The sequence below is a fragment of the Schistosoma mansoni genome, chromosome W (genome assembly GCF_000237925.1).
Source record: "Schistosoma mansoni strain Puerto Rico chromosome W, complete genome".
Taxonomy (NCBI): Eukaryota; Metazoa; Platyhelminthes; class Trematoda; order Strigeidida; family Schistosomatidae; genus Schistosoma; species Schistosoma mansoni.
Genome location: NC_031502.1, coordinates 1,764,443 through 1,777,033, shown reverse-complemented (window position 1 = coordinate 1,777,033; position 12,591 = coordinate 1,764,443). Strand labels below are relative to the sequence as shown.

The 12,591-nt window shown below is 37.8% G+C and overlaps 1 protein-coding gene and 1 non-coding gene across 2 annotated transcripts; one reads left to right on the top strand and one right to left on the bottom strand.

Moving 5' to 3' along the window:
* Window positions 1–355: 355 nt before the first annotated feature.
* Smp_tRNA_02423_Pseudo_TTG.1.1 lies at window positions 356–427 on the top strand. Its single transcript has one exon. It is a non-coding gene (tRNA).
* A 3,543-nt stretch (window positions 428–3,970) lies between these two features.
* Smp_157030 (hypothetical protein) lies at window positions 3,971–4,816 on the bottom strand (the record flags this gene model as incomplete). Its single annotated transcript, XM_018799889.1, is given in 3 exon segments — window positions 3,971–4,588; window positions 4,593–4,608; window positions 4,632–4,816. Coding segments are annotated over 3 exon segments (819 nt in total).
* Between the last annotated feature and the right edge of the window lie 7,775 nt (window positions 4,817–12,591).

Sequence of the window (12,591 nt, the reverse complement as noted above, 5' to 3'; positions counted from 1 at the left end):
TTTGGCATATGTGCATACTGTGCGTATTGCCTCGATATACCTTAATTCACAAGCATGGTTAGCAGAGATGGATAGTGGCTAGCAGTGGAATCCAGGACGCGCGTTTCGTCCTATTTGAGACTCGTCAGCTGGATGTACCTGCATCTCAGAGTTGATGTTCACTCTGGGACTCGAACCCAGTACCCTCGCTTCAAACGCCATCGCGTTATCTACTCGGCCACTAAGTCCTGATAGTCACTTGCTTGTGCAATTAGAGACTGACCAGTTGCAGTCCTAAAACATCATTGGGAAGATCCAAACAAGTAATACGAAGTGAATTTAAACTTCACCCCATCGCACAAGCAAGTGGCTATCAGGACACAGTGGCCGAGTGGATAACGCGATGGCGTTTGAAGCGAGGGTACTGGGTTCGAGTCCCAGAGTGAACATCAACTCTGAGATGCAGGTACATCCAGCTGACGAGTCTCAAATAGGACGAAACGCGCGTCCTGGATTCCACTGCTAGCCACTATCCATCTCTGCTAACTATAGAAAAATGTATACAGATATATAAGAAGTACAACCAACATAGTTAATTAACCAGAAAAAGAAATTAAAAAACTCGCCTGGGTTGCTTTTCGAATTCGTTGTATTTGCCAGTGTTAGTTGTATGAGTTTGATTAAAATCCTCAGCCATCGTTTCGGAATACCTAGCTTACGTGTCCAGTATTTTAAAAAAATATTTAACATAACACTTATATATCAAAGGTAAAAGGTCTGGAGAGTTGTATGTGAGGCGGAATGAGGAAAACAAAATTATTTTTAAGTAGATGCAGGGTCTGATTAGCTACGTGGTTAGATTTTATCCTGCAGCCGAAACTGTCAACATCCTTGACTGACTAATAGGATGTGCCCAGCGAACCGTTTTAGTCATTTGTAAAGATTTATCATCTTTGCATTTCGATTCCGTAATGGGTTTGTCAGTTAAACGATCCAACAACACGTATGGTGGTTCATGATCTAGATAATCCGGCTTTAGCCTATCAATACTTACTGTGTCGATGTTTCCATGTTTTTCTATCACGAAATATTTAGATTTTCTTGAGACGACTTTGAAAGGACCTTCAAATGGAGGACTAAGTGGTGCTTTTATTTTGTCACATCTTATCCAGACGTGCGTGCAATTGCTTAGGTCTTTAGGTATATATACGGCGCGCGATTGTTCACGAGTATTAATCGGCTTAAGTTTAGACATGTGGTCCCGCAGTTGATCTACATAATTTTCTAAATTAAGTTTTTGACTGTTAGTATTAGGGTTAATAAATTCACCTGGTAGTCTCAGAGTTGTTCCGAAAACCAGTTCCGCAGCTGAACACTGCGTCAGTTTTGACAGATGTTCGTATTCCCAACATAACTAACGGTAGAAATTCTGTCCACTGATTGGGGTTTGAGTGAGATATAAGGGCGGTTTTTAGCTGACGGTGAAAACGTTCTACCATCCCATTAGCCTGAGGATGATATGCAGTGCAGCGTATCCTATTGGAGCCTAGAAGTTTAGCCAAGTTATTAAATAGTTCGGATTCGAATTGCGCTCCTCTATCCGTCGTTATTGTTATGGGTGTACCAAAAATAGTTACCCAGTTCTGCATGAAAACTTTGGCTACTGTTTCCGCTGTGATGTCCGTTATCGGGATGGCTATAGGGAATCTGGTAAATCGATCTATGCATGTAAAAAGATAATTAAAACCGTTTGAACGTGGTAAAGGACCTACCAAGTCGATATGCACATGGGCAAAACGTGCATCTGGTTGTGAGAAAACACCTATGGGTGAATTTGTGTGACGATTTATCTTTGATTGTTGACATGCTGAACACTCTCTAACCCATTTGTGTACATCCTTCTGTAAATTCGGCCATATATATCTGGCATTGATTAGTTTTGTTGAAGCTTTTGCGCCAGGATGAGACAAAGAATGAAAGTTATTATATATCAACTTTCGCATACTTTTGGGAACGAAAGGTCGCGGCATTGCCTTGGTCGTGTCACAGCAGATTAGAATACCATCGACAGGTGATGGGAACTGTTTTAAATTAGGACTTGAATTGTTTGTTTTAAGCAGGTTTTGTAATTCTAAATCCTGCTCCTGTTCGTTTCTCAACGTCTCGAAGTTTACTGTAGACTGCTGTAGCACGTTTATTTCTAGCCTAGATAAAGCATCTGCCGCCTGATTGTCCTGACCTTTGACATGTCGGATATCGCTTGTGAACTGTGATATATAGTCAAGGTGTCGGACTTCTCGAGGTGAGTATTTATCAGCTCTCGCTTCTAGTGCATTCGTTAGTGGTTTGTGATCCGTAAAGACTATAAATTCCCTGCCTTCTAACATGTGTCGGAAGTGTTTAATGGTTAGGTAGATTGCAAGAAGTTCTCGCCCGAAGGTAGAATACCTTGTCTCTGCTGGAGCGAGTCTTTTTGAGAAGAAAGCAATTGGTTTCCAGGCGTTTTTAACCAGTTGGTTAAGGGTACCGCCTACTGCTTTATCTGAAGCATCCACCATCAAAGCAAGTAGGGAAAGAGAATTCGGATACACCAACGTAGTTGCTTGAGCTAATTTATCTTTAAGCTGTTTAATAGCTTCGACAGCGTCAGAAGACAGTTTGAATTCTTTTGGTTTTCCTTTTAGTGAATCTGTCAAAGGTTTCATTAATTGTGCACAACCTGGTATGAATCTGCGATAAAAGTTAATTAGACCTAGAAAACTTCTCAGTTGTGTTAGAGAACTAGGTATGGGGTATTGTTTAATGGTGTCTACTTTTTTGATCGGTTTAATCCCTTCTGGGCTTATTGTGTGACCGAGAAATTCTAAAGTTTGAACACCGAAAACACACTTACTTTGATGTATGTTTATTCCATGTTCATCCAGTCTTTTTAACACTGTTTTTACATGCTGTTCGTGTGATTGCAAATCGGGGCTAGCAATTAACAAGTCGTCTATATACCCCTGCGCAAATGGCATATCTCGAAGTAGATTGTCTATGAATCTTTGAAATGTCTGTGCCGCATTTCTCAGGCCGAATGGCATGCGTATAAACTCGAATAAGCCAAAGGATGTTGTAATAGCTGTCTTGGGGATATCTTCATCAGCCACTGGGATATTGTGATATGCCCTGACTAAGTCAATTTTAGTGAATATGTTCATACCCTGTAAACCGTTTGTGAAATCTTGGATATGCGGTATTGGGTACCTATCTGGTACGGTTTGACGGTTGAGGGCTCTGTAATCCCCGCACGGTCGCCAGTCACCTTCATTCTTCTTTGGGACCATATGCAAAGGGGATGCCCATTGACTATCAGAGGGACGGATAATACGCAGTTGTAGCATATAATCAAACTCGGCCCTAGCGATTTTGAGCTTATCTGGTGCTAGTCTCCTGGGTTTTGCAAAAACCGGTGCACCTTCGGTTTTGATAGTGTGACTTACTTTTAGTTTGTCTTTAGAAGGCTGTGGGTTTGGTTTAGTTAAGTTTGGAAATTCCGCGAGTATATCTTGGAATTTCGCTGTTGTTACTGAAGGAGTTTGAATCAAGTTAAGAGAGCTGATGTGACTTTCTTTGCCTTTTGTGTAATACGAAGTTTCTTTTAGTGTTAATCGCCGTTTCTTGGTGTCAACTAGAAATTCGTATCTCTCTAGAAAGTCCATCCCTAGTATTGCCAGATCTAAGTCGGCTACCGTGAAAACCCAAGGGAATTGCCTCCTGAACCCCAAATCTAGGGTTAAGTTTTTCTGCCCAAATGTCGCAATTTTAGTTTTATTTGCAGCTTGAAGTGTAATTGATGATGTTTCTCGACTAATCTCAGTTTTAATTTGAGGGATGATGCTAAGAGCAGCGCCAGTATCCACCAAGAAATATAAGCCAGAGTTTCTGTCTCTAACATAAAACAAGCGACTGTTTAGGCGCCCCTCCTCAGTCGTCGCGACCTGGGGAGGGGTTACTCGTTTCCCGCTGTCTTAGAATTATGCTTAGGCCAGGCGCATGGTTGCATGCACTTGGTTGAGTTGACACCAAACTTCCAATGGTACCAACAAAACTGCCCAGGTTGTCTGGACATTTGTGACCTGTTTTGTGACTTGGATCGTGGTCGTTGTGGTGACCTGCTCCTGTTTCTATGACCCATTTGCATTCTGGTGACAGCCTCAGTGAGACCCTTAACACTCGCAATGAGTCCTTCTATGACGGGGTCTTTTTCTGATTCTACTTTTTGTGTGTGATTTATTGTGCCTGGTCCAGTCGGAGGACCTCTCTCCATTATTCTATCGGCTATACGCGCTAAATGAGATAATGAGGTTTCAGGATCTTGTGCATCCAAACAGTGTTGGACGTAGCATGGGAGAGCTTGTATCCATCCTTGTTTTAGGACTGCTTCACCCACTGTGTTATCACCCTTTAACACTTGGAGGTGACGCAAAAACTGTGACGGCGACCGATCACCTAGTGTTTCACCTTGAAAAAGTCTTTGGATTCTTTGACTATCTGATAATGATAAACGGTTCATTATCTCTCGTCTTAAGATGGTGTATGGTTGTGGTGATGGTGGATCTAAAATCAAGTCACGGACTTCTTTGGCGACTGAAGGAGGAAGGATAGAACACAAGTCTCTATAGCGAATCCCTTCAGATTTGATATTGTGTCTCGTGAAATAATGCTCTAGTTGAGCAAACCACAACTCAGGATCACTACGATCAAATTCTGGAAGTCGGGATTTCGTAGTCATAACAGTATCTATCTCCACTGGTGACAAATCCTCCAGATTATGGGTTTCTATTGAGTCTGACATGAGGTATGTGACAAATATAGCAATAAAGTTAGCACGAAAAATGGTTACTATAACACGAATAACTTAAGATAATACGGAATGAACTAGTTATATACTCAACTTAGTTTACGGATAATCAGGTCTACTTTTACGATTAAGTAAAAAAAAACTTAATAACAGAAATGAGGTTAAATTTGTGTTCAAAAAGGGCTCACCACTTTCGTGCCTATAGGTAACCCTCGTGCTATTGATAGAAGAAACCAGAGAATTAGTGAATAGGTCTTTATTTCGATCTTCGCGCAGTCACAGTGGAGCGTGGGATTATCTGTCCAGACAAACCAAGGCTCTCAACATTCAATATAAGATAATAGGGAATATAACGCTTACAAAAAGTAAGGAAGTGAATGAATACTTGAACAATACTGTTTTGGCATATGCCTGGTTGTTTGGGGTCAACTCTTAACCAACCAACCTGAGCTGTTACAACTTCAAACATGGTACTAATGTTGAACACTTCCATCTCTTTGAAATGTATTTACAGAGGTTAAATAATGAATTGTTCAGTGTTATTGAAATGAATCTCTATGTATTTTATTCATAGTAAATTACTGAAATATGCTCTAAGAAGACAGACAAATAGTGTTTTCATTGTAGTGGTCCATGTGTTTTTTGCTACTCACAGTAATATTTCTCATACTGTGCAAAATCTGTGCAGTTTAACACACACCTACTAGAAAGATTTCATTTTCAAAATCTCAACTCTCTCATTCTCCTCATGGTTTAATACTAGTGTGAACGACATACGCTCATGGTATGATAACTGATTTCTTCTTGTGCACGAAAAAAATGTGATGTCCTCATGAACATCTACGGAAATTAGTTTCATTCCCGAATTTCACAAGGTGACGAAGGACGGGTTCTGAATCCTTACTCACTCGTCTTATGCTTTCGCGTAGTATTACGCCATAAGCACGAAAAATAAATAGTGGTTTTCGACAGCGTGTATGTTTTTAAAATTATGCTCTATTTCGTCAATAATACGGCTCTAATTTTGCATAATTATCACATGCTTTATTGATGGAATATTGGAAAACGTTAATTGAAAAGAATTATGCAAATTTTAGTATAAATGTTAGTCATTTATTGCATCACCAGCGAAATGAAGACATCAGTCTTTAATCAATGCTTCTTAATTCAGGCCTGTCATAAATCGGTAATTCTGAAATATTAACCGACCAACCCAATAAATCGCTGAATTACGACAAAACGCTTTCAAACACATAACTATTATTCGGCGAATTACACCATGTTGGTTACCAAACGGTGTTACAACATGCAAAAGGACAACTATTCCTCTTGGTTGACATTTTATTTATCTAACATTACTACATTGTTATATATAACGATTCGATTGATATTTTCTGTTCTGTTTGTTTGCAGGTATGCGATTAGCTTATTTGTAGTGATGCAAATTAGTTTATATAGATTAGGTTAGAACTCAAATATACATTCATATACTAAACGCATTGTTTTTCCCAGAATCACTTGACTTCTACTCCATAGGCAAGGGTGTGAGAAGACAAACCGCGAAAAAGAATAAGCGCGAAGCGGAATCGTGTTCATGAAACTGACCTACTGATAATATGACAAAATAATAATCGAAGAATCATGGAGAAGGAGGACATGAGTATCAGTATTACACTCAATTCATCAAGTCTGTCGTGTTTTGCTATAGAATTGAAAACCACAGTTTGTATCTGTTTGCACATGTCCACCATTGACTAACTTATTAGTCTAACAGAATTCAAGGTAAAATGTACCGTATAGTTTAACAAACGATTTTCATCACCATTCAAGAGCTAGGTAGTATCACAGTTTTTTTGTAGACGAATAAAAGATGACGTTCTCACAAACATCTTGGGAAGATAGATTCATCTCCTGATTTTACAAGATTACTAACGACGAGGTCTTTATCCTTGCCCACTCGGTATAGGTTTTCGCGGCCCATAACTTCATTACCCAGGAGAAACAGAGTGTCGTTTCCGACAGCGCGCATATTTCACAAATAAAATTTGGCAGACATACAATGTGAGTGGACAGGTTGATGCCTCTCAGCCCTTAAAATCATTAGTCACAGTACAACTAATTAAGTATTATTCAGCCCGTATATGATGACTGACAAATAACAGTTTCAGAAGATGATTATTAATAAGCATGTATATGTAGAAATCTGTAGATTAACGGTCAGAACTAACTGTATATTCATTAACATAGCAATAACAAATAGGATCACAGTGAAACTGATGTTTTTAGTATTGGGTTCACAGTCTTCATTTTTATTCATCCCCTCTATCGAAGCTTACTGAGTAGCTTAGTTCCGTTTTATTCATCATTGACAACCACTAGTTTCTGTACTAAGGCAGTTCAGCATATGATTGGTGAATGGAATTGTCATCGAAGAAATCATCCGTTTTTCATGAACTGGTGTTCTTCGAATAGCTCTTTGTATTTGACGGATTAGTAATTGGAGGAAAGTGGACTATCTGTAATTAAAATCACTACCTTTACTAGTTTTCTCCACCTTCAAACTGTGCGTTAAACATGTTTTAGTGTATTGTGCCACAAACGGTTTCTGTGAACGTGATTTATTTGTGACATCTTATTCGCATTCATAAATAATGTCGGAAAGTTAAGTAAGTTTCTCAAATGAAGATGCTAGAGCAGACCTTATGATCAGGATGATTTGTCCTGCAATGTGAAGTATGTGGTGAGACATCATCATGTTGAAATTGGATGTGTCATTTATTCAGTCAATTATTCACACTCAGAGTGGAATCCAAAATATACGTGTATTGGTTCACATTGTAATCATAGTGAGGCGAAATATTCGAGGATGTTCCAAGAGGAGTAGAAATCGTTATATTGCTCTCGGCAAATTTAAACTTGAAACAACGAAAATTGCAGAAACATGAATAAGTGAAACAAAATGATCTGTAAGTCAGCTACTAAATTTCGGATTGAAATAAATACTGAGATTTATTCACGCGCACAAAAGCAAAAGATTTTGTGCAAAGGCACTCATGATCTTGTAGTATCCAGTCGAATGTCATCATACATTGGGTATTCTAGCTTTCGGACAGACCGACCTGTTCTTCCTGAGGAACATTTTGGCCCTGTTGATTATCCGCCTGCATCCCTGAGCGTATGTGAGTATCACTTTACCCATTTATCACACGAGTCTTCCTTTCTTTTATCTGGCAACAAATTTTTAGTCACACTTCAGCAAATCGAATAACTGCACCTACACTCTTGCAGCTGTTTCTCTTTGTTGTCCCGACTGGAATTTTAAATGTCTCTCCACTTAAATGAATGTCTGAAATAAAACCATCCAATCTGAATCTGCACTGGGATTCCGGTTACCGTCGTAGTTCAAACGGGATTAGCATGATTATTCGGAGTTTTCCAATTATTGTTTTAACTGGTAATTCATGAAACAGTGCGATTCAGGCTAAATGGAACGAGATGAGCAGAAAAATATGTATTGTTTTTCCATTTCGAAACTAGCTGATAATCAAGTACAAAAGATTCGTTGGTTCACACGAATACTACATCCGTCACAGCCTGAATGCCAATCTGAATCTTGTTACCGATTACGCTTCACCTTAGGTTCGTCGTCTGTTTGTTTAACTGTGCGTTGAATAGAGACTCTGTGTGACCGGAAATATGCTCATAAGTATTAGAGTTACCAACCGGAAGACGAACAAACTCTCCTGGATCCTTGTAACGTAATCTATTGTTGTGACTGGCTCGCACGTGGACCACAGATTTATTGATCTGTTTAGGCAGACTTTCCATAGATTGCGCAGAAAGAGTTCTTCCACCAAGAATTTTTCTTTTTAACCATTTCATTATCGTTTCTAGTTATTCTGCACCAAGTGACGTTCTCCGCTCTCCTCTCCATGTCTTTGAGTTTTGCAGCACTAGTGGCGTCGACGATTATTTTCAAGGTTTCGAAAGTTCTTATTTGCAAAAGAGAACGAGAAGGTTTTGTATTCGTGCGTATTCTTTTGCACTATGGAAAGTTATCAATTGCGTCATTAGAATCGTTTTCATTCGTCAAAAAGGAAAGCTTTCTCCGGAGCATTTTGAATTTTCTAGACTCAGGACAGATGGTTCACAATCAGTGATGAGAAATTCACAATTTATGGCTGGAGGTTTATCGTCTCTGATCTATAAATTAAAACACTCACGAATACAGAGATTATGATCAGTAATACTGGAAACGGAGACTCTGGTAGTGTTGATTATAGCATTTGTATTTGATGACTCAAGCCTTTTCAACTCAAATGATGAACCTGATACTGCCAATATCAACAATAATGTAGCGAAAAACACAACTGCACAGAAAAAGTCATTTTTGAATATGCATTGAATCATCAGTTGTTGTAAAAATGTATGGGATATAACTTGTAGAATAATCAAACTACTAAGGATCGGAGTTATATAGTTTGGTGTCATGTGCAACAAAATGCAAAGTAGTTCTACAAACTGACTGGATGTGTCCAATTTTACCACATTTAAAGCATTAAGCATGACGAAACACACATGAATTACGTGGATGAAATTCCCCATGGAACAAACACTGACCGACTTGCTTTGCAATCATTCGATGAGTTATTGTCTGCGTGTCCAAATATCACCGCCCGTCGGGGAAGCTAGTAGATGGACGTACGCAGTAAATGTTCTAGCCACCACAGATCGCGTCAAACAGTTTGCCACATCTGCCGTGTACCTCGAAAATGCCAGCTCAATGATATCACAATAGAAAAATAATGTTTCCAATACACTGACGATAGAACACAGGTTACCTTCAGACGAAATCTGTTTATAAGGGTTACATTTCACAATCAAAAATTTTTTTTCATCATCAAACAGAGCGTTGTGTTGTGTAGAATCCAAAAATGACTTCCTTAAAAATCTAATTTTACACAAGTGAAATAACAGTGGTTCACAACCCCACAAATATTGTGGCTGAAGATATAATGAGTAACAAGATTCACGTTGACCGATTGCATTGAATGAGCACACACATCATGGTAAGTCCACAATATTGGACCAAGTCTCTTTTTCTGTCAGAAGAGACAAGTACACTCGTAATGATCATGCCTGAACCCCACAGTACAGCAGACTGAACTAATGCTAGACAACTAGTATTTCAGTTTGCAGTAGAAAACAAATCACCTGCGGTACGATTGATGCAATTTTGTGAAACTCAACTCAGCATCTTGAGATTTCGTCGAGTTTTCCAAAGACACAAACCCATCAGTTTGACCAGACATCAAAAACGGTCGTATTGGTTTGATTTGTTATGATAGTGAGCAAGGATGCAGACCTCGTCATTCATAATTTTGTGAAATGATAAAAGGAAACTTTTTGTTTCATAATCATATCTTGCTAAATATTTCAATGACTTTTCCACCTTAATTCACATGAAAATATTACTGAGGAACGATATAAGTAGGTCAAAAAAATAACTAGTGTGTTTTCTAAATATAAGACAGTTCATATATTATTCAGGACAGAGTTGGATGAAGAATGAAGATAGGCGACGTATGCTCCTCTATCAAGGGGAATAGACATAAGTAAGTAGTAAATAAGTATATATTACACGGATAATTAATTCAGTAAATGTTTGTGGGATGACCCTGCATTTTTCTCGCAAGCGACATAACAAGCTCAGGGGTCATTAAGGAGCATTTCAACCAATCAGCGATTAATTAGAAGTTATGTGGAGCTATGTTACTAAAATAACGAAAATGGAAAAGTTACATGTGGATATCCTGATTGGCTGATTTATACACTGCTACTATGTTTAGCAGTGTTCTAGAACTTTCAGTGAAACTCAAGGACTCTTAAATTACTATAAAACCCCCATATTTTCTGTACATAAATGAACCCTGTAGTAAAGCGCTTCCCACACTGTGCCTTTTCTCTCGTCTTCAAGTCGCAGAGTAGTTCTAGCTCGGGGGTACGGAACTAGTTTAGGGAAGCGAATATAGCGTTCACAATCGGCCAGACGTAACAGTTTGGTTTAAATTAACTGAATAAATTATCCATTGAATGTTAAATCAATAACCATCATTATTTACAATATGAATAATAATACAATGAATATTAGAATAGGCCTTTTTTATTTCAATTAATAGACAACAGCTGTAGTTAAATATATAGAGATGATAAAATCACTTGATTAGTTCTATCTAACTAGTTTTAATTGCAATAACTTCACTTCCACATCAGTTAGTACTCTGTTTATGTGATTGATTATAAAACCTAACGGAGGTTGAATAATAGTTTTTATTATGTAATGTACTATTTTACTTCCTTAAAACATGTTCTTTTCATACTGAATTGAAGGGAGATTGTGAAAGACGAGGTAAATATCGCAAATAGTTTTTATTTGATTATATGTATTTAATGATATGATTATCAATAATAATTCTGAGTAATTTGATGTCTTGTATATTCATCTATTTAATGGGAGAGGATTTGATTCGGTAATGTCCATTTTTCTCAGTTGAATAATTAAACTGTAAAGATGTTGATAGGAAACTTTGGCGACTTCATTGACTTTAACTAGTAATCAAAGAAAATCCATTTTTCCTTAGAAAATATCTCAAACATCGCCAACATTACGAGTATATGTAACAGAAAAATCGAAATGAGCACGGTGAATCAAAGCACTAACAAATAAGGCCAAAAAATGTGTAATAGAAGGATGTGAATGAAAACACCTTATTGGATCACCAGTTATTCACTAAAAGTTTAAAAAGACATCTAAAGTATATGCTAAGTTGTGCTTGAGATCGATTTTCCAAAAACATTTTAAGACTCAAGTTTTGTTTATCTCCTGTTACACCCTAACCTTCTTTCAATTCAAGTGAAATGTTATTTGTTTAAGGATAGTAATTAAGAGATTACCAAACTGACGTGTGTGTAAAATTAAGCCTGTAGCTTATCTTATACTTTTATATATAACCCTTCATACTTGAATACTCAGAGAAATAACAGCCACTTATCATTTGAAAACAATAAAGTAGAGTGAACATCAACTCTGAGATGCATGTGCGTCCAGCTGACGAGTCCCAAATGGGACGAAACGCGCGTCCAACTGGATTCCACTGCTAACCACTATCCATCTTTGCTTACAATGCTTGTGAAATACGGCTATATATCGAGGCAATACGCACAGTATGCACATATGCCAATTAGAGACTGACCAGTTTCAGTCCTAAACATCAATAGGAAGATTCAAACAAGCAATACTAAGTGAAAATAAAGTAGAAAGCTTTGAAAGTCGTTGAGCACGACGTTTGAATACTAAGTTGTTTCAAGTTGATGAAATATTGGTTATTTACAATATACTACTGATACGTAGCATAGATATATCCACGAAATTATGTTCATCAGTTAATCATTTATAGAAGATGCATCGTTATGGTCGAAATTTATATTCCATTCACCATAAAATTTTTAAGACTAAAATGCATCATATAAAGTAGATTATGTATCTTATCATCTTCTTTGACTTTAAAATGAATCAATACCTGAACTGGATTCCACTATTAAAATCTGAATTCCTTTCACATTAAGTGAGGAAAATCAATTTTATACATTTATTTGCCGTATATCTAGACAACGTAAGGCAAAGACTGACTAGCGATTCCGTTTAGTGGTTCCCGGATAGTGTGTGATATTTTTTTACCATGAACTAACACAAGCGGCAAAAGTGAAAA